Genomic DNA, 23,321 nt, shown 5'->3' with positions numbered 1-23,321 from the left:
ACTCTTATTCAAATGATGAGTTCAAGGCAGCTATTACAATAGTGGCAATATACAGGACAAGGTGAAAATCATGTGGTTTAGAAACCAATACTATCTGTAACTAGCGTAATTGTTTGTTGAGATGTCCCTGTTTGTAATCTGAATGTGTTCCAAGTGAATTAGGTAGTTGTTGTTTTTTAAAAGGTAAATGTAAAGTCTTGAGGACACAACTTTTCCATTTTCTTTCTTTCTTTCTTTTTAGAAGGGGAAATATGACATTCCTCGCTGTAGAGCAATTTCCCCCTTAATTTCACTGATGTATTTTGATAAGAAAAGGAGCAAATCCAATTAATTACATGGAACTTGGACCATCCTCTGGGTTTGCATTTACTTAAAAAGCAGCCTCTGCTGCACTACTGAAACTCATGGAACTTCAACAGCTGGTTGTGATATAACATGGGGAATCTGTAGGTGAAAGAAACCAAAGATTCCACCATGTCTGGGGTGTGCAGTATAGAACTCAAGGGCTGCATATTCTGAGGCCTGTGGCTTGACCGCCCCCGCCCCCCCAGTTGAACCCCCTGAAAAACTTCTTGCCACATCCTTCTTGGGCATGGTGAGGAGTTTCTGGGCGGGGGATCAGAATGCCTATAAGTGTCTGAATGCAAGAGGGAAACCTCTGCTTGCAAACACAAGATATCTGGAGAACCTGCAAACCCCTGCCAATTGAACCTGCCAATTGCCCGGTGGTGGCGGGTAAACTACTGCTCATCCACCAGGCTGCCCACTGGCCAGCTGCAAACCCCTGCAATGGGGTGTGTGTGTGACAGATGTCACCTTAGAACAAAGAACAGCTGAGAGGCAGGGGCAATCTTAGTGATTCTGTGGTCTAGGGCAACAGTAATGGAATGGGCCTGCAATGCCCCCTTTATGCTCTTCCCCCTTTTTTGTTTTTCTGCCCCTCTTGGATAATAATATTATTTAATTGCTTCTGACTAACTTTGCCTAGGTAGGCTATAACATTACATTGGCTAGACTGGTGATGTGTGTGCCTCATTTTTGAACGAAACAGTTACAACTGACGAAGTGCTATCTAGATGGATAGACGTATGGGCATGATTAAAAAAAATACCACTACAAGTGTGAGTGGACTAGCTCATTTGTGAATGGCAGGTAGCCATCTGGAACTAATTGTTGGCATTTATTTATTTATTGCTATCAGTAAAAATTTAAATAGATGAACCCAGATTTTTTATTCTTTATACAATATGATGTAATTGATAGATTCTGTAGAAGGTCATGTAGTCTGTCACCCCCACCAGTCACTGGGGCCCACTCCATGTGGGGCCCTGGGCAAATGCCCAGGCTGCCAGATAAGTAAGACTACCTCTGCTGAAAGATGGCATAAAGACCCCTCCCCAACTAAGTGGGCCATAAAAGGAGCCATGTGCGGATACATGGGCCAGTTACAGCTCTCTTAGAGCTCTCTCAGCCCCACCTACATCACAGGGTGTCTGTAGTGGGAGGGGAAGGGGAAGCAATTGTAAGCCATTTTGATTCCACCTTATGTGGAAAATCAAGAAAATCAGCATATAAAAGCCAACTCTTCTTCTTCTTCTTAAGGGTGTGGCTCTTCATGGGACTATTAGAGAAGCTTTACATGCATTCATATTTTCTTAAATTTTAGTTTCAATACTGACAGGGATTTTTTTTTTTTTTTTTTTTGTATAACCAGAGTCCAAACCTTTTTGGGAATCATAACCTTTCATGCTATGCCAGTACACAGGCAGGAGTCCTGTGGAGCCTCCCCATACCACAACATCCAGCTGTTTTTCTGCCGTGCGTAATGACTTGAGTTCATGTGGACATTGGCACAAGGACCCAATTAACACAATGATAGGCTGAACAATGGAAGGAAATCAGGGCCTCTGTCAAGGGAGCGAGCTGGGACATACTTGGCTGAAGAAGTAAGTTCAGACAAGGTGAGAAAAACTGAGGGCAAGCAGACCAAGCAGGTACAGACACAGAAAGAGCCAGGAAGCGACAAGGCATGCCCAATGGTACCCCCTCAGAGTGAAACAGAACCAAAGCACCTGAGGCAGCCCTGTGCCAGCTTCAGAACAGCAGCTGTTGGGAGCCCATAAGGATGGCCCAGTTAAGTTACAGGCAGATCTGACCCAAGGGTAGGGTTGCCAATTGCCCGGTGGTGGCGGGTAAACTACTGCTCCTCCACCAGGCTGCCCACTGGCCAGCTGAGAGCCGGTGGGCACTGCGGGCATGTGTGCGGGCACTGCGGGCGCGCGCACAGACACTGCGCACTCATCACTTTTGGTTTAACCCGAAAGTGACGTGGACGCTCTAGCACCCTTGGATAAAACTCTATGGAAACCATAGAGTTTTGGCCGGGATCGCTAGAGCATCCCCGTCACTTCCAGGTTACACTGGAAGTGATGTAGGCGCATTGCGCGTGCGCACATTGCGCGCTAACGCCACGGCCCCGCGAAGCTCCCGCCGGCAGAGCTGCGGGGCCTGGCAAGCCTACCCAAGGGGCACAATCTGCAGGGAAGGTCTCCTGTGCATCCCCCACTTAGGGTAATGGGAGCTGCCTGAAAACACAGCAGTATATTTATTTATTCAATTTTGAACCCGACCTCATGGCCAGCCAAGGCCGAGTGCAGGGCGGCTACCAGCAAGTATCAATGTGACAAATACAATGTGACAACCATAAATGTGTGTGTAAAGTGCTGTCAAGTCGCAGCCGACTTATGGCGACCCCTTTTGGGGGGGTTCATGGCAAGAGACCAACAGAGGTGGTTTGCCAGTGCCCTTCCTCTGCACAGCAACCCTGGTATTCCTTGGTAGTCTCCCATCCAAATACTAACCAGGGCTGACTGACAACCATAAATACATAATCAATAAATAAACATTAAAAAATCCTAATAACTTCAGCAATTGAAAACTTTCAGACAGATGGTGCTCATCCTAGAGCATAATAATCATAATATGGTACCACCAGGAGGAGAGGGGGGTAGGGAGGCCAGCCCTGATGGAAACGGTAGCCGCCGTCAACTATAGGCCTGGTGGAATATCTCTGTTTTACAGGCCCTGTGGAACTCTTTAAGGTCCTGCAGGGCCCTGGTCTCACTTGAAAGGGAGTTTCTTCAGGCTGGGGCCAGGGCTGACAAGGCCCCTAGCACCTGTTCATTTCAATGAGGCATGCTAAGGAGAACTATCTGGTTATTATACCTTCGGTTACTTATTAGAAGCAGACGCCAATTGGATTTTTGTTTGTTTAAACCACACAGAGGTTAGCTGGGTTAAAGCAGAATTGTCAGCCACATTGCTAGTAATATGGGTTTTCTTTCCATCTTTGCACAGAGCCTGCTGATAGGATGTAGCTAAAGAGAGCAGGCAAGATAATACAATCTAAGGAAAGACAATGCAGCTCTAGACTTAACAGTGATTCCTGATGGCATGGTAGTTGACAGATCCACCTAGGATCAACCTAGATGTGACAAGATTACTCAATATGTATTTATGGTCTCCTCTCCCCCGTCCATGAAGCAAGTACAGTGGGGAAGTGCAGAACACCTGGGGGAGAGGAGTGAAACTTTGCTCTGCCGCACCCATCTCAGGGACTCCATTGCTTTAAGATTGCTCTTTCTGCTGGATCATTTCCAGTATCAGAACTGAGAGTGGAGAAGTTAAAGCTACAGAGTGCAAATTAAGGGGGGGGGGCAAGGTTTTGCTCCTTTTCTACACATGCGCCATTCTTGGTTAAAAATACACACATACACGCCCCGGGTTTATACATTGTGAACAGGAGATGATGTGAAGGTTCCTATGTTTACGTAAAAACATATACCGGTAGTAAAGTCTCATGACTTTCTGCAGTCGGCACAAGGTTAGACAATCCAAATCTACAAAGATGACCAAATCTATGAAGGAAAACATCCACAGTTTTGAAATTTCGGTCACAGATGCCATCCCAACCTCATTTATTTTACTAAGCCTCAACACAAAATTTGGTCATCTTTATTGTACAAGGAAAGTATGCAGCTCTCCACTAATACTTACTATAAGGACTTTCCCAATAGTGTAGTCTTCATATAATATCAAAGATGTTCCATACCAGAAAGCAAGGGCATAAGCGGCATATATTAATAAGAAAGCAACTCCCATGGAAATGTTGGCTGTAACAGCCTTCCTGATTCCAAGATTTTTAGCATCTTCTAAATTTTTACGATACCTAAAGGGAGAACAAAATATTGATTAAATATAATTAGCCCTGGACAGCTAAATGCACTTTTATCTTAATTTTTATTTGCTTTGGCATAAATACACACACACACATACATATACACACGCACACACGCACACACACATAGTGCGTATTACATCTTTCAGAGTGCGTATTACATCATTTAGTGTTTATATTATTTTATCATCTGTCATCCACCCATCATGTTATTGCTGGTAACAAATGATTTTTCAATTTTTGCAAAATTGGTCTTTTTACTACAACAGCAGCTCTCAGGATTCAGTCTGTCCCAAGTGACCCCCCACCCAGTTATTGGTATATATCCTAGAAGAAAGATGAGGGAAGTCTCCAGAACCAAATCCATCTCTCCATTTCTTTCCCCAATGAAGCTGTAAAGCAACATTCCCACATTACATGGATTATGTTTGCCATGAGGTGTTTGTATATCCAGCATGTCACTGAGTTGGCCCTTCTATGCACGAGAAGCCTAAATGCCATCCAAAAAGTCTTCAAAAGTATTTTTTGCGGGATATGACAGGCCCAAAGATAAGACCTCTTTGGCACAAAGTTCAATTTTCAAGTGCCCTAGTCCAACGTGTTGGTTATACTCACTGTTCCACTCCCTCCTCAGGTTTGCCTCAACAGACATAGTTGTCGTTATGAGGGACTTGGCAAAAGCCAAAAATGGGTTTAGGGTCAAGAGATGTACTCTCAAGCCACTTCACTGGTTCAGGGTGTTCTAAGGTGATGCATGTTCATAGGCCATACTGTTGGGTCAACAGTTGCAGTTATAAAATGATCATATTATGAACATCATATTTCTTTCACTTCAGAGAAAGGAAGAAAATTATTATCTGATCCTGATGGCAAGCAGGCTAGACTATGTGCCAGGGTCCAGGGCAGGGTGCTTTGTTGTTCCCCATGTCCTGGGAAGGCACCAGGTATGTGGTTCATTATTAAGTGAGAGAGCAGTCACTGGGACAATCATGGTCCTCTTTCTCAGAGGGGGGAATCACTTTTTAGTGAGGACATTGCAGGAAAGTAGGCCGCATTCATTCTGACTTGTGACTAGTGTAGGGTTGCCAAGCTCCATGTACTATCTGGAGATCTCTTGTTATTACAACTGATTTCCAGCCGATAGAGATCAGTTCACCTGAAGAAAATGGCCACTTTGGCCATTGGACTCTATGGCATTGAAGTCCCTCCGCTCCACAAACCTCGCCCTCCTCAGGCTCCGCCCCAAAAACCTCCCGCCTGTGGCAAAGTGAGATCTGCCGACCCTAGTCTAATGTGCATGTTTTTCTGCACCACACATGTTGACATCAGTACAGCAGAGGTATAGAGGGACTTCAGAACCTGGACTATAGATTGTCCATTGTCTGTGGACCAAAAAAGCTCACCAGGGAATTGTTGTTCAAGGATCAACAAGGAACAAAAATGCTACAGACATGCTGCCTAACTTACCCTTGTTGTTATAGCCACGTGGACAGGTCCCAAGCCCAGAGGTGTTCCATTTGAAATGGGTCAATATAGACTACTGAATGATCTAGACACATACAACATACCTGGGGTGGTTGTTTAAAATTAATAACACAAAACATTTCCCTAACCTCTCGATTTCTTTCTTCTGTCCTCCAAAAGCCATTACTGTCCTAATTGCTGCCAGAACCTCCTCTGCTACTGATCCAGCTTTTGCATAGGCAGCAAGCTCCTTGCCGGTGAATGTAGAAAGGACCTATAGGAAAAACAGTATTTCAGTCCCATTAGTCAAATTCTATATGTGGTCTAGAGCAAAGTTTCTTAAACATTTTTCACTCATGACCCCTTTTTGCCCAAGAAATTTTTTACGCGACCCCGGGTATATAGCATATAAAAAAGGTATACAAATCAAACATTTATTGATAATAAAGCAAATAAATTTTTTGCGACCCCCACATTTTGTGACCCCCACAGTTTAAGAAGCTTTGGTCTAGAGCACTTGCTTCATTACCTTACCTACATAATACCTCTAGCAAAAAACGAAGACTCTTTCTTAACTGTCAGGACTCCACCATTTAAAGCAATTTTACAAACGTTATACTAAGTGGCAGTCTTACTTACTAATGTACCATGAGTCAGCAATAAATAAACCATAGGCCATAATTTTGTCTATCAAGGCCACCCTTCCATATCACCACCACCAGAAAAGTTCTTTCAGTCTATATCTGAATCTGCATGTGCTACAGACATGGTGCTGTTGACCAGTTCAGGCCACATATTACTAATCACTGTTATAAACTACCAAAACACAGAATGAAGAACTCGCTTTTAAGGCAATTATAATGGCATGTTCATAACCAAAAATATTAGTTGTGCATTTTACATATCAGTAGAAATATACATTACCTTTGCCCATATCGCAGCAGAGAGTCCTAGAACAGGACTGACTGCCAGTATTACAAGAGTTAGTTTCCACCCTTTAATGAACCCGACTATAATTCCTGCTAGAAATGTAGAAATTCCCTGGATTAGGATTGACATTTTGTCGCCAATTCCTTCGTTGATTTTGGAAACATCACTAAAAAAAAAGTAAATTTAAAGTGAATTGGTCAATGTAGTATTCAGGGAGTAGAAATATACATCCCTAAACACGAACCAATGATGCTTCCTAGATGAAATGGTCATATCACTATATTTTACATTCATATCCCATATGTATGATGAGCCCAGCCTTGGATGGGGGTTGGAGGGCAGGCTAGAAGTCGAATAAATAAATGAAATAAATAAATATGGATATTGCCAGATTTTAGGATACCACAATTATTTGTTTTGCTGAAGCAAACAGATTTTTAAAAAATCTTTGCACTCATTCCTTTGTACAAGAAATCTTTTCAGATCATAGGAGATGTACTAATGCCTCTGCAAATGGACTTCTCATTTTTGCAATCCAACCTAATCCCCTTCTTTATTGAGAGTTGCAATTTACTACCTCTCCTAATTTTAAGGCAAAACACACAGTACGAGGAGTTTACTTTAAAGCCCCAACCCCTAAAATCTCATCAAAATACAAGAAGCTCTGCTTTAAGAAAAATACACAAAGCTAGGAACCAAAATTAAAACCAATACCTTCTGAAGAAAACATGATAACCAAGTATAAAATATATACTCACTCTATAAGTCGAGTATTTAGTTCCCCAACATCATTCACATCAAACCATCCGATTTCCTGACGCAGAATGGCATGGAAAAAATGTTGCCTAATTTTCTTGACCTGACGGCCCGCTGCCAGGCTCCAAAATGAAATATGTATGTAGGCTACCACAAGAACACCAAACCCTATTGCTGAATAGTAGTATGCATATCTACAAACACAAAATTGAAGAGGCAAAGTCAAGAGCAGTATGTTAATTCACAGCATGAGAGAGACAAATTGATTTTAGGAATAGTTTGTTTTGTCTGTGAACTTATAATCACAAAAGCAGACAGTACCTTTGACATAATCAACTGTTACCACGATGGAATGGCAGCATCTGATACAGCATAAAAAGTTGCAGTTAAAAAACCCAATAAACAGAGACAGGATAACAAGGTACAGTCCCACACACACTTGCTTGGGAGTAGGGCCCTGTGAAATCAATGGAGCTTACTTTTGAGTAAACATGCATAGGAGCAGTAGACAAAAGCAAAAACTGGTACAATACGAAGATGGTGAGCAGTCTGGAGCGGTATGTTTAGCCTGGAGAGGAGATGACTGAGAGGTGATATGATAACCATCTTCAAGTATCTGAAGGGCTGTCATATAGAGGATGGAGTGGAGTTTTTTCTGTTGCCCCAGAAGGTCAGACCCGAACCAGCAGGTTGAAATTAAATCAAAGGCATTTTCGGCTAAACATTAGGAAGAACCTCCTGAGTAGGGTTGTGCAAAGATTTTGGGTTTATTGGACCCAATTTTTTTTTGTAAACCTGGAATAAGCTGAATACCTATACTAGTAAATATCGGCATTCGGCTTATTTCCGAGTTTACTGAAGAATTAGGGTCCATTATAGTCTATGGGGATTTTTTCAAAGCTGCTGTGGGGGCATTTTTGAAGGCAGAGTCCCCAAATTTGCAGCGGGGCTGCAATGGACTCTCCTCAAACAGTCACTGAAGTTTGGTGAACTCTGGGACAGGGGGTCCAATTTAGGGGCTCGAAAGGGTTCGCCCCCATCCTCCAGGCATTTGCCAGCCGAGCTGTCTATCGGTTTTCAGGTTCAGAAGTTCAGCGTTACTGAGGACTGATGGAAAGAGCCAATTGCCAGGCTGGCACCTCAAAGTCTGGGGGCTGCCTTCGTATCTGTGGCGCATAGCACGATGTCCATGCAAATTAGCTTCCAAATGGAGGAAAAAAGCTTAAATTCAAGAAAAATAAGTCACGGAAAGCATTTCTTTTGGTGGCAATGACATCCTGTGAGCAGGCCCTTATTATGGTATTTTCATTCATTATAATTTATTGCAGTCCTTGACCAGTATTTCTTTATTATGGTAATCAAAAATCTGATTTCAAGAGATAGTCACGGTGCGGGGAAACAAAACCTCTACTCAGAGCGACATTCTTTTGGAAAGCAGGTTTTCATGGGAGGGGGGGGTGATATCGGAGCCAGCCGAAGGCTTGACCATGGGGACTGTCTGAAGGAGATTGCTCATCTGTGTGGGTAAGGGAATCTCCTTTGAAAGCCTGGTGGTCAGCAGCTGTTGAAGCTGGCTCTTTTTAGTTGGAGGGTATATCCCTTCGGACAACTCTGGGTGTGCCCCATCTTTTAAAAAAAACTTTATGCTTTATCCAGATTAATCCACTGAATGGTTGGCCAGACCCTTATGCTTGATCCAGATCAACCCACTGAATGGTTGGTCAGACCAAGTTGGCTCCAATTACACGATCCCCATCTCAAAAGGGCCCCAACTATGAGCCTTAACAAAACCAGTAAAAAGAAAAAAATATAGAAAAAGGAGAAAGCACAGAGCGGTGCCTCTGAGCAAAGACCAATAGCCTAACCCAAAAAAGCCGAATAATTATTTGGCTTTTTCGGGAGGCACCTATTCAGCTTCGGGGAGATCCCCAGGTTTTGGCATGCGGTAAACCCAAAGCCTGAATATTGCCAAAATGGCTAATTTTGGGTTTATTTTTGGTTCATTTTTATCGGTATGCACAACCCTATTCCTGACAGTTAGAGTAGTTCCTCAGTAGAGCAGTCTTCCTCAAGAGGTAGTGGGCTCTCCTTCTTTGGAAGTTTTAAGCAGAGACTAGATGACCTTCTGACAACAATGCTGATTCTATGAATTTAGGCAGATCATGAGAGGGAGGGAGGAAAGGATGAGCCAGTTCTCAGCTCTTGTGTCTACAACCGGAAGTGCCGGCTCGCAAAGGGCCAAACTCTTAGTTTGAGTGGTAAAGGGCCACGTTACCACTCAAACTAAGAGGTATAAGGCCCCTTGCGAGGCAGCACTTCCGGTTGTAGACCAGAAGTTATGCACATGCGCAGGCACAATCCCAACCTCAGCCCCATAGCCTCCCGCCGGAGGAGAGGGGGGACCTGGCAGCCCTACTTGCGCTACTGAAAAAGCTGGAGACTGAGCAGCAGCAGCTTTAATGAGCTTGTGGGAAGGAATAGAGAAAATGCCCATATCAGAGGCCTGGATTTGCTGCACAGGTTCATACTGGGAGAGATGCTCCCTCAAGGATGGACAAGGATCGGTGTGAAGAAAAAGAATACTCCCACCTTGGAGAAGAAGTTTTAAAAAGACCTCCTTAACAATAATGGTACTACCACAAAGCAAACATGGGAATGCAATGGTCTGGGAGGAATGTCATCGAGATTCTCAGGAATAACTGAACAAACATGGTTGAAGAAAAGGGGTAGTGTGGATGTACCTTATGAAGAAGGTGCAAGAGAACAAATTTACATATTTAAGGATAAGACTGTCTATGATACGTGCCATTAAGTTTCATTCAATGTTTGTGACAGTAACTAGTATGTGTATATTACACAGCCATAATCCTATACCTCTTTATCTTTTCACTTGCCCTTTGTATGCCTGTGGACTTTTTTCTAAACCACAGGAAACCAACCTCATCACATTTGCCAATGATTAACTGATTTCATTGGCAAGCTCAGGCATGCCTTTCATTCAAGGTATGTATTCCTCTGTCATGCGCAAGCATGATCTAGCCCTTCAAAAAGACAAACTATTCATCACATTTCTGTATAACAGATATCGATCCTGACCTTTCCACAAGAAGTTCAGGGTAGTATGCCCGGTTCTCTCTTCCACCATTCAATTTTAAAACAACCTGGTGAAGTAGATTAAGAGAGACAGGGCCAAGTTCACCTGAGTATACTTCAGATGACAGTGAGGATTTGAACCAGTGTCTCCCCGGTCCTAATCTGGCACTCTTAGCCATGATACAGCACTAGCTCTCAGACGGTATGAATGGAATTAGTTGTGCAAATTTAGTTTGCTATGCTGGCATGATCTTTACACCAAAGTCATGAGGAACCCAAAGAAGAAGGGGAAAAGTCAGAGTTCAGTTCAAATGGATGTGAGTGGAAGGAGGAGAAAGAAGACAGAGCAATAGGTGAAGGAATGTTGGGGAGGGAATGGGAAAGTGAGGCCAATTCAGGGAACAGTCACTTCGCCCTTTAACACTCCCATACTTACAGCTGACTATAGGTTACTTTTGCCACTTGGAAACACATCCCAAGGAAGCAGTTCTACACAGGAGTCATAGTACATAGAAATGATTGTCACATTGCTCCCCTGGATCAGGAGCCTAGCCTAGCTCTTTCATGGCTAGCAGTGGCACAGACCTGGAAAGAGCCATTTGGTTTGGTGGAATGACAAGGCATTTGCATATGTTACAGTCACCTGTGAGCAGCTGCTGTCATCCACCATGCATTTCCCATTAGCTGGACTAATGAGCTAGTATGGAGAATTGCAGTACACACATTGACTTTTGAAGTATTTGTTCCAACGTTCTTTGCAAGTGCAAGCTCTGCTGAACCCTTTGCTAGCTAGCCTTTGTCTGCAGAATATAACTACTTCCTCCCTGAAAAGGAAAGAAGAGAACTTTGGGACATCCTTTGCAGTCTAACTAGATCCCTCCACGACTTGTTCGAAATAATAATAATAATAAGAGTTGGTTTTTATACCCCATTTTTCTCTACTGTAAGGAGTCTCAAAGCAGCTTACAATCACCTTGCCTTCCCTCCCACAACAGGCACCTTGTGAGGAAGGTGAGGCTGAGAGAGTTCTAAGAGAACCGAGAATAGCCCAAGGTCACCCCCAGGAGGCTTCATGTGGAGGAGTGGGGAAACAAACCCAGTTCTCCAGATTAGAGTCCGCTGCTCATGTGGAGGAGTGGGGAATCAAACCCAGCTCTCCAGATTAGAGTCCGCTGCTCTTAACCATTGTATCACACTGGCAGTCAGATACGTCTGGAGACCAGGTTTTTCTCACCAAACATGGCAGTGTTTCAAATCACCACATATTGTTATCTCTGTGGAACAAGACAGTCAAAAGGGTCCAAAGTACCATAGATTACCCTTCCTTAATATAAACGAGAGTGCTAAAAATCTGTAAATAATGACCCAGTGACGCCAGTGAGAAAGCAGCTATGCCTCATACCTAGTAACCTAATCAAAGAACTATGCCATTCCGTGCATTAAAGGAAATATGAAATAAACAGCCTGCAAGCTCCATTTCTGCACTGGTTTCCCCCACATCAAAGCTATCCTCCTGGTGGGCAACCCTGCCATCATGGGCCTGATATTGCATAACAGCAGCAACAACAAAAAAGTTCAAGATATCAAACAAAAAATACCTGGTCATTTTTTCTTCCAGTGCCTCTAATGGATTCCCAGAAATATTAACTATAGAAATATTGTCTACAGAAACATTAAACAGAAAAAAGGGGGGAATGAAACAAATCCAACAAGAAAATATACAATCAACAATTCATTTTTTGCTCATCCTATGGTCCATGATCAGAATCCTACTCCCCTGTTACTTCTCTACTTGTACCTTTAAAGAGGTAACAATTCAATGATGTCTCTTGCTTGCATTCAGAGCCATCTGATGATGGCCCTCTTTTTTGCCGCTGACTTCCTTGCTCACCATTTGTGACCTGTTATTCCCAGCTGAATTTGCATCCATCCATTTAAATCACAAATCCTCTATCACCTTTTTCTAAATTGAAAACATAGTTGCACTTACTTGTAACTGACATCCGTCATGGTCATCTGTGCAGTCACAAATGGGAAGTCCACTTACGCAGACCTGCTGCAGAGAAATGTAGAGGTCTAGGAGTGGGAAGCACTCCCCTCTCCCTTGACATTCTTTCCTGCCTTTGGGTCACACGAGAAGGGCTTATGCTTCATTCTTCAGTCTTCTTGCAGCCATTGAGGTACCAACTACCTTTGTCACAAGGCTCACAGCAAGGTAATACAGAGGAATGTGACCACTCAATCAATCTCAGTTATTGGTAAATGCAACATCTGCTTTGTTTCTAGCATTGGCACTGATGGGGTAGTGTCTGATGAATGCTTTGACAATAACAGCATTGGCTGTGGGGTGTGAAAATGGTAGGAGCAGCTTCCTATCTAGTTTCGTACATATTCTCAAATTATTTTTGGCAAGGGATGGAATGGAACTGATGGTAGCTTTTGCTAAAGGCTTACAAACTATCAGTAACTTCTTCATAATAAGGAAAGCTATAGGATCTATAAACAGTACATATGTAGAAGAAGAAAGAGTTGGTTTTTATATGCCAATTTTCTCTACCAGTTAAGGGAGACTCAAATCGGCTTACAATCACCTTCCCTTCCCCTACCCACAACAGACACCCTATGAGGTCGGTGGGGCTGAGAGAGCTGTGACTAGCCCAGGGTCATCCAGCTGGCTTCATGTGGAGGAGTGAGGAAACCAATCCAGTTCACCAGATTAGTGACCAGTGCTCATGTGGAGGAGTGGGGAATCAAACCCGGTTCTCCAGATTAGAGTCCACCACTCCAAACCACCACTCTTAACCACTACACCATGCTGGCTCCCAGCAAGGGGCTATGGACTGTCAAGTCACAACCAGCCCCAGCAAGAGCCTTTCAAGGCAAGTGAGAGACAGAGGTAGTTTGCCATTGCCTTCCTCTATGATCCTCCTTGGTGGTCTCCCATCCAAGTACTGACCCTGCTTAGCTTCTGACGATACTGTGCTACACTACACTGCCTTTCCTCTCTATAGACTGCAAGACCCAAAAAACAGGACCCACGATTGCTGAACTGTGTGGCTCATTTCAGTGTCCTAGACATTAGCCACATGCAGAAGCTGTAGAAAAGCATCAAATCTTTACTAGATGCTATTGGATCAATGAAGGCATTGTTTGGAGATGATTCATACAGAGATTTTGGTTTGGAACTGGAGTGAGAAGAAGGTTCCAGTAGTATGTTGGGATCAGTGTGGTGGACTACAACAGAAGTAGTGAGGTTTCTATGACGATCTTCAAGAACCAAACATAAAAAGCTGAAAAATTAAAAGGGGCAGAGTTGGTGTGTCCTCCAGTGGCTTAATTATGATGTTCTGATGCTGACTAGACACTGTAGGTGTGCATCTATGGCATTCTAGCTCCCTGCAGCTAGGGGGAGACTGGGGAGTGCAGAGCCCTGCATCCTTTACAGATAATTTTAGAAGAGATGGAATTTACCTCAAAGAAACAAACAGAAAGAGTGCCCTTCTAAATTGCCTACTCTCCACAGAGGAAAAGATAAACGTGAGGGCTGAAGCATGCGACTCAAAGGTGGGGAAAACCGCTAGAGGGGACTGGGACCATCTCCGACTCCTATGAGCTCTAGAATTTTCTGCAGGTGGCTTCTGAAAGCATAGTTCCTATGTGTGACTGTACAGAGACCCCAATGATTAGCTTTATCTACTCATCCATTCACCCCAGATATCCTGGGGATTCCATTTGCTAATTCATCAAAGTTGTAATTTCTCATATTGCACAATTCTCGCAATTTTCCTATCACAGCAATATACCAAAGTTCCCCCCAACTCCTTCTTTTTCTGAAATGATGGTAGTAGGGCTTCAGAAGAGTCTAATTAAAAGGCCATCTAGATAAACAGATATGCAGTCCTCATCATAGGAAATACTTCATAATCAAGTAAATAAATGGAGATGGTGTGGGCAATTATCAAGGCACTCTGGTACTCCAGAATGGCAAAATAATTATTTAAAAGCCCCTAAACTTATAATTCTGTATTCCACATCCTACCTCATTAATTTACATTATGACCTCTTCCCATTTATATAATTAAAAAACAATTTTAAAAGATTTATTTAGATATGCAGATAGAGAAATTTAATTAGGATATACAGCAAAAGAAAAAATCATTCCAAGCAGTGTTACACATTTCCAAGCCAAATGCCCCTGAAATACATGGGACATGCAGTCTGATCCTTCCTTCCTTCCTAACAAGTGTGCCCCATTAAGTTAAATGGGAGAAAGATTCTTCAGGTTATGCTCACCTTTTAGGTTTACTACAATTAACCGGTATCTGCCTTGCATAAAATTCTAAATGTGTACTTGGTTCAGTCCTATACATGTAGGAAACACATGAAAGTTTCTGTGAAAATTTGGTCAAAATAAGATTGCAAAGACAGGACTGCTTTTTTCTTTTCTTTTTTTGCGTTTGACTACTCTGGTCAATGCTTCCTATGCACTTGCAGCTTTTGGTAGTTTTCATAGGGGTGATTTATCCATGGGCTAGACCTTCATCCTTTTTTCCGTGGCATTATCGTACTGTAAATCTCTTGGTCCACAGGACAGCTCTTACCTGGAACAATTCCTGAAGCAACGAAGCTATCCGTCATATCTCCAAAAATAATCATCATGGCTGGGAGGGAAGCTCCGTGAGCAGCGGCAAAGACAGTGCCTAGCACCATCAATAACTTATCCTGCCAGTCGGAGTAACGAAACTGAAAACAAACAAAAAAAATCCACGAGTGAAAAGAAATTTCTCCATGATGGCACATTTAATGATAGCCATTTACAATCTCTAGCATATTCCCGTGGGTGATTACTGCACAAACATTAATACCAAATATTAAATGAAAAATCTACTATTTTCTTCTGTTGCATGACACTGACATTCTTACACTACATTAAACACTAGGGTTGCCAACCTCCATGTGGGGGGGCAAAGATTTCCTGGAATTACCACTGATTTCCAGACTACAGAGATCAGCTCCCCTGGAGGAAATGGCTGCTTTGGAAGGTAGACTATATGACATCATACCTCAGTGAGGTCCCTTCCCTCCCCAAACTTCGCCCTTTCTAGGCTCCACTCCCAAAATATCCAGGAGTTTTCCAACCCTATTAAGCAAAGATCCATGACACTATCTAGCACATTTTGTGACCCCTGTCAGAGCTGGATTGGTGGAGTTGCAGGACTCACTGGGTATGGTGGGCTGTAGTAGGCTGAGCAGTGGCCTCCACTCTATGGATCAGGGCAGTCAGAAAGCATACACGAGGCAGGCAGGTCAACAGTAACTGTACATATTTATTCATTTTTGATTTTTATCCCGCCCTTTCCCAACCAGCGTCCGGCTCAGGGCAGCAAACAGTATATTGTAACATCCACACTATTCCCAGTCTTCTGGTACAGTGCCATGCCTGTCCCACCAAGCTGTCCTAGTCCCAGATATCACCCCGGTGGGGGCAGTCTTTGTGTCCAACTTCAGCTCCCATTCTACCTCAGCCTGGCTAACTGCCCCCAGCTCTTGCTGCCGAGGTATCCCAGTCCCCAGGCTCCATGTTAGCAGCATTTCCCAGTTGCGCATATCTTCATTGTTTAACAAGAAGATCAGGGCATCCTTGTGATGTTTCTGTGTTTCAAAATAGAGACCAAAAGAATGAGGAGTAGTTCAAACAACTTTAATCCAGGTAGCAACTCCAACAGGTTCATGCAAGCACTCTGAACTGATTGAACTGCTCCTACCTTAGGGAAAGTCTTCAAATTAACACACTAGACTAATATAACAACATATCTTGCAAGTATAAGTTCTATCACAATAATCCTGGAGCCACTAAATGTCGACCCAATTGTCTGGACTCATACTGTATTGAAAAAGTAACTCCAATTTAAAGATTGTGAATTAGTTGCTTGTTAGCTGTCCATTTACGGATGTCACCTCTGGGTAGGGAAAGTCCTGGAGATTTGGGGATGGAGCCTGGGGAAGTCAGAGTTTGGGGAAGGGAAAAAGGTGAGCAAGGATGTGATTGCGTAGAGCTACCATTTTCTCCAGGCAAACCGACCTCTGTAGTCTGTGGATCGGTAGTAATACTGGGAGAACTCCAGGCTCCACTTGCAACCCTATACAAATTGAGGTCAGGAGATCAAAAACATGTCCCCATCCCTCCCATTCTCCACAAAAATAAGAGAAGAAGGCGAGAGAGTACAAGAGCCCCCAGTCAATCTCTTAACTGTGGTTAAGAACAAATCAGTACCATGTCTGCATGGAGGCTATATTTGTGTGCACTGATACAAGTTCAGTATGTAGATGACTTACCATTGTAAATGGGCTGACCATATTGGGCTTTTCTTTGGTTTTCTTTTTTTCATTGCTAAAAAGCACATGAATAGATTTTATTCAGAATTTGAATGAGAACATTTAAAAATAAACATTAAAACTCCCTGACACTTAAGGAAGATATAATGCAAAATGACGATAAATTTCAGGTCATTCTTGATGCATTTTGTTCATTATTTCTAGAAACTACATTTTAAAAAAAGATGTCAAGTCAAATGTGTGTTTTTAAAAAACTCTGCCCACCAAACTCTCCAAATATGGTGTCTGCATGGGACAGATTCAAAAACCTCCTTGATGCTCTCCAGAATTTACAGCTCACACTATAACCAGGATGGCACAGAAAATGGCCCCCAAACTAGGGTTGCCAACCTCCAGGTGATGGCTGGAGATCTCCCGCTATTACAACTGATCTCCAGGTGACAGAGATCAGTTCACGTGGAAAAAATGGCCGCTTTGGCAACTGGACTCTATGGCATCGAAGTCCCTCCCCTCTCCAAGCCCTTCCCTCCTCAAGCTTCACCCCCAAAATCTCCAGGTATGTCCTAACCTGAAGCTGGCAACCCTGGCCCCAACCCACCATTGCCCCCTTCCTACAAATGAGAGGGGAACAAGCCTCAACAAGGAAGAACTCAGCTTTCCCCTGGCCTAAAAAGCATTCTGCCCCACACCCATTTACTTCTAGGAAACATCCCTTCATCGCCACAAAGGAGCCTGCCCAACTCCACACAGGGTTTATCTCTTGCCATGTTTCCCTTGCTGTTTCATCTCCTTCTAACACAGATTCTGGTGGTATGCCTTTCTTTCTCCTCCATTCTGATGCCCAGATCTTTCTTCAACTTATTTCATAGGTGTTTCTCTTATTCTGAGTTGACCAACAGCCAGCAATAGGGTTTCCAGGTCCTCCCTGGCAACTGGTGGGGAGTCGGGAGGAGCCTAGGGTGGCCAGATCCAGGTTGGGAAACTCCTGGAGACTTTGCGATGGAGCCTGGAGAGGACAGGGACCTCAGTGGGGTATAATGCCATAGAGTCCACCCTCCAAAGCATCCATTTTCTCCAGGGGAACTGATCTCTATAGTCTGGAGATGAGCTGTAATTCCAGTGATCCCCAGGAATCCCTAAACTGGTATCCCTAAACTAGTTTCTCTCAGCCTAATCTAAATGAGACTAAAATGAGGGAGGTGGGAGTTATTTCTGCCACATAGGATAGACTAAAAATGTAACAGATAGATCATGATGCATTTCTCTAGTCTTAATATCATCAGTTATTTCTTTTACTTTATTTATCTGGGGGAAATCTGGAACTTCCAACACATTCAGACTGAGGATATGGCATACAATGGCAATTTCTTCCATACTCTATAGTGTGTATATAAACTTTAGTCTAAAATACAAGATATTATTCTCTTCTCATGGATTTATTTATGTATTAATTTATACCCCGCCTTTTCCCCCAATAGGGATCCAAAGCAATTTCCCTCCAGTTTAGCCTCACGGCAACCTTTTGAGGTAGGTTAGACTGAGAGTGTGGGACTGGCCCACAGTCACTCAGTGAGATTCCAGGCCACAGTGGGATTTGGGTCTCCCAGATCCTAATCTGATGCTGTAACCACTTTGAGACACTTGATTACTGTCACCCTTGATTTTATGCCTCCCACAAAATTAAACAAAAGTGCCAAAAGATTAGAAAACAGTGCATTCTAAAACTCAATGCTGCTTGTAAAGAAAGTAACCTTTCAGACCAAATGAAGAAAAAAGTCTTTCAAATTTCAGTAGCTTATGAAACAGCATGCAATCCGATACCAATATTGCCTTCCTAGTTTCTCTCACGCTATTTCTGTTTGGTTTCTTTCTAATGTACATATAGACTTGCATCATCTGGTTATTATATTATACTGTATCCACAAGACAAATGAACAGAAGGAGCCATTTTTGTGTAGAATTTGCCTAAGGCTCAAATATTTATTAAAGTAAAACCAATAATGCCTCCCTCATTTTAGGGCCCAGATGGCCCAAATAGCTACTATTAATTCCAATTAGAATCCATATATTATTTCAGACTTGTCTGCATTTGGTAAGAGAACACTCCCAATGCTGACATTGCTACCTTTCATACGCACACCCAAGAGGCTTTGGGTGTTTAAGACAGACAGAAATTAAATAGGTACAGTCTCACCATGGCATATGGTTGTGGCAATAGAAACAACTACAACTGTTGAAGTCACAGCCGTCACAGTTATAAAGTCTACATCATTTAAAAAATGAGCACTAAAGCTGATCATGATAAGGAAAAGAAAAACAAGCAGCTGTCTCAAGAATTGCTCAAAGTGACATGAAGCAAATACCATGGAGGACAAACTATCCAGAAAACTGGATGTCTCTGTTACAGCCCAAAAGACTTGACACAAAGGAATCAAGAACACAGCAGTGAAGCTACCATATTGACAACACAAGGCATTGTGGACTGAAGACAAAGCTACCAAGAAATCAGTAAATATTATTACATATCTCTCTAGCATAAATTAATGAAAATGAGACACTGCAAGCCATTTTAATCCAATGTTAATGTTTTTTCCTATACCACAAGCAGGAGCCAGCAAATCATACACACACATGCAAGAAACCCACATAAGATGAACTCATCTGTTGATAATGGAAAAGGCAGGGGGAAAAAATACTTACCTTTTGCTTCCAGACTCAGAAACATGATCTGTTACATCCATCTGGCCACCCTTTCCATTCATGTGCGTATCTGCGGACCTTTCAGATGCCATTTATATCTAACAAGATAATTGAATCTCTTCGTAAAATTAAATTATAAACCATCATGGGGCTTAAAGAAACATACTGTTATTATCTCCAAGGCCACAAAAAACCCACAAGGAAATGCAGATTTTGAAACAATCTATAACAACCTGACAGTAATTCTTGGGGAATTAAAAAAAAAAGCTATATGAGACAGTTGTCACAAAGAGCTACACAAGGTGTGCTGGAATATCCGGGACACAGCTGTAGAGTGTGTTTATTTTGTAAGTGTCTCTTAAATATGTGTATGCGTGTGTGCGAAGTGCCGTCAAGCCGCAGCCAACTTATGGCGACCCCTTTTTTGGGTTTTCATGGCGAGAGACTAACAGAGGTGGTTTGCCAGGGCTTCCTCTGCACAGCAACCCTGGTATTCCTTGGTGGTCTCCCATCCAAATACTAACCAGAGCCGACCCTGTTTAGCTTCTGAGACCTGACGAGATCAGGCTAGCCTGGGCCATCCAGGTCAGGGCAAATATGTGTATAGAGGTATACAATCTTTTTGGGTCTCCCATTAAATCAGTCTTGTAGAATTAATTACACCCTTCCTTTGGTCAGCGGCTGCCTTTACTGTGATGTCTCTAACATTGCACAGTACAGCGTATGAAATAATAATAATAATAAAAAAAAACATTACTTACCAGGAGGAGAGGATGATTCTCTTGTCCCTTCTTTTTCTGAAATGTTTAATAGTAGTGGAGTGCAGTGGTAATGTGGCTGGTGAGTGCCTGTAGACACAGCTGAATATTGTTCACTCACCTAAAGCAGTGCCAGACGATTACTGTTAACAGATATTTGCCAGGAGGTCCCGTTCCCTTTGGACCTTGCTTCGGCCACTCTGGGTTATGTTTATGCCTATTGAACTCCACCTCCTGGCAAGCTAATATTTAACAAGGCTAGATCTGTCACTTATGAACTCTCTCTTGGTAACCCCACCCTAAGAAAAAAGTCCCTGCTACTGCATGACGGCACTTAAGGACAGGAACTTTCTCTCAAAATAAAACAAAATAGCGGTGCCTTTTCTCTTTTTGTTATTTTTAAACGGTCTCATACATTACAAAGAATTTAATAACACAATATTGGTTGGAAAAACAGGTGCAAAGAATAGATCAGGAGATAAGGGGATGGGAAAGAATCTAAATGGGGCGAGGCAGAAGGAATGCACTAAGAAGAAGGGAGTCAAAATGTATTGCAATAATACTGATTCTTCTTAGCCTTTTTGTTACTGTTAAAATTATTGCCGTTTCAAAACGCTCCTCCAAATTATTTGAATGACCTTGACCATTAGGGTTGCCAACCTCCAGGTACTAGCTGGCTATCTCCTGCTATTACAACGGATCTCCCGCCAATAGAGATCACCTGGAGAAAATGGTCACTTTGGCAATTGGACTCTATGGCATTGAAGTCCCTCCCCTCCCTAAACCCCATCCTCCTCAGGCTCCACCTCAAAAACCTCCCACCGGTGGCAAAGAGGGACCTGGCAACCCTACTGACCATAGAAGTAGACCACATTGCTAGGTAGGTGTTCATTATTTCAATACACTCACAAATTGCTTCTTAAACATTGCTTGTCTGAGAAGGGCTTTAGATTTCCAATTAATTATCCCTCTTTCTAATGCAACCCAGTTTGCATGTTCATTCCAATGCATTTTTTTCCCTTATCAAGGGCCTAAATCTCAACACGCACTAAAAGTGCAATAAATAAATAAACATTACCTAGAAACACCCAAATTGATTTCTAAGAATGAGACTCCATTAGTTTTTGTTCAGAATGAAAGCTTTTATGGCGAAAGGAGGCCTGCACAGCCTTTGACTCATGAGGAAGAATTCAGCCCTCCAGCTCCAAATGGTGCCTTATCAGAAGTGTGATAAAACTCCTGGCCTTTATGTGGAGGGTACAAAAACAAGAGATGTCAAACACTTAGCAAGCTATAATTAGCTGGTGGTGGGCTACACAGTGCAAGTCTGTATTAAGGTAATACTTGATAGGTTGATTAGTTAACAGCTTGGATGCAGCAGTAAAATAGATGTTGTAGTTTTTAGCATGTGTTTGTACACCTTTTAAAGATGGAAGAATTGCCTGGCCTGTCAGACTAAAGTTAATTGGTACAGCATTCCATCCTCTACCAGTAAACCCCGTTTTGTACAACTTTTCGATTGTGTAGCACCCAAAGGGTTAAATGCAATGAATGACCTCACCTCTTTTCTGTAATTACTTTCATTGCACCTGGGATCTCACTGATGTAGTTTCAAATGCCATACTAATCAAACTTTCCATGATTGTGAACAAGACAGAATCTCTGTCGGGTCTCACCTCACAAGTTTCTGTGATGAAATTGATTGATTACTTATATGAATATGTGAGTATGAAAGCCTAACATTATTATAATTAATTTGTAATTCACATTATGATTTATTGGTTAACTAATCATGGTTACATAACTATGTATACTTTACAGTGACAGCGTTTAAAAATGAACAGCCTAGCGTTCTGAGGAATTTATATACAACCCAGACGCTGAATTCTGTTGAATAAGGCTTCCGTGAATTATTGGGGTGGCTGATGAAGATTTGAAACAGGCATTCACCGGCATCCTGTACCACTACCAAACGGAATATAGCCTCTAATACTTATCTAAGAAAGAAAAAATTATATTCACGCCTTGTTTGTATATTATTTTATTGTACTCATGTGTTACATTATGCGGTTAATAATGTATACGTAACTGGAATCTTTGTCATTGTTTTCTTTCTTTCATACCACGTGTTATATATGAAACGAATAATATAACACATAGATTGTTTATATTATAGTCTAATAGCCGACAACTGTGTTTTTGAATACAACCTACAGGTAGTAGCTGGAGATCTCCTGCTATAACAACTGATCTCCAGCCGATAGAAATCAGTTTACCTGTAGAAAATGACCGCTTTGGCAATTGGACTCTATGGCATTGAAGTCCTTTCCCTCCCCAAACTCTGCCCTACTCAGCCTCTGCCCCAAAAACCTCCCGCCGGTGACAAAGAGGGACCTGGCAACCCTACCTACCAGGTCAAGCCAGATACTTCTAGGTAGGGTTGCCAACTCTAAAAGGTAAAGGTCCCGTGTGCAAGCACCAGGTCATTCCTGACCCATGTGGTGACGTCACATCCTGACGTTTACTAGGCAGACTTTATTTACAGGGTGGTTTGCCAGTGCCTTCCCCAGTCATCTTCCCTTTACCCCCAGCAAGCTGGGTACTCATTTTACCGACCTCGGAAGGATGGAAGGCTGAGTCAACCTTGAGCCGGCTACCTGAAACCAACTTCAGTCACGATCGAACTCAGGTCGTGAGCAGAGCTTGGACTGCAGTACTGAAGCTTACCACTCTGTGCCATGGGGCTCCTCTGGGTTGGGAAAAACCTGTAAATTTGGGGGGTGGAGCCAGGGGTGGGTGGGGTTTGGGGAGGGACCTCAGCGGGATATGATGTCATTGAATCCACCCTCCAAAGCAGCCATTTTATGCAGGGGAACTGATCTGTATAGTCTGGAGATCAGTTGTAATTCCAGGTGATTTCCAGGGCCCACCTGGAGGTTGGCAACCCTACTTCTAGGCAATCACTAGCACAGCATAAAGGTGACACACAGAGGCACACATGGCTGATAGATATCTTTATATGTAACACCTGAGTCTGGCTCCCATAT

General features: G+C 42.8%; 1 protein-coding gene across 1 annotated transcript in view; it reads right to left on the bottom strand.

The window, feature by feature from the left end:
• Positions 1-19,608, bottom strand: part of LOC130484414 (ATP-dependent translocase ABCB1-like) — a 53,475-nt gene extending 33,867 nt beyond the window's left edge. The window contains exons 1-8 of the mRNA XM_056857398.1: positions 19,517-19,608; positions 16,817-16,871; positions 15,078-15,223; positions 12,079-12,162; positions 7,390-7,581; positions 6,626-6,797; positions 5,851-5,975; positions 4,057-4,228 (exon numbers count right to left, since the gene is read on the bottom strand). Of these exons, the coding sequence (XP_056713376.1) occupies positions 4,057-4,228; positions 5,851-5,975; positions 6,626-6,797; positions 7,390-7,581; positions 12,079-12,162; positions 15,078-15,223; positions 16,817-16,871; positions 19,517-19,608 (1,038 nt within the window). The remainder of the gene's footprint in view (positions 1-4,056; positions 4,229-5,850; positions 5,976-6,625; positions 6,798-7,389; positions 7,582-12,078; positions 12,163-15,077; positions 15,224-16,816; positions 16,872-19,516) is intronic.
• Positions 19,609-23,321: the final 3,713 nt, after the last annotated feature.

This window comes from Euleptes europaea, chromosome 11 (assembly GCF_029931775.1).
Source record: "Euleptes europaea isolate rEulEur1 chromosome 11, rEulEur1.hap1, whole genome shotgun sequence".
Classification (NCBI taxonomy): Eukaryota; Metazoa; Chordata; class Lepidosauria; order Squamata; family Sphaerodactylidae; genus Euleptes; species Euleptes europaea.
The sequence above is the reverse complement of the archived record's forward strand: the minus strand, read 5'-3'. Positions and strand labels throughout refer to the sequence as shown.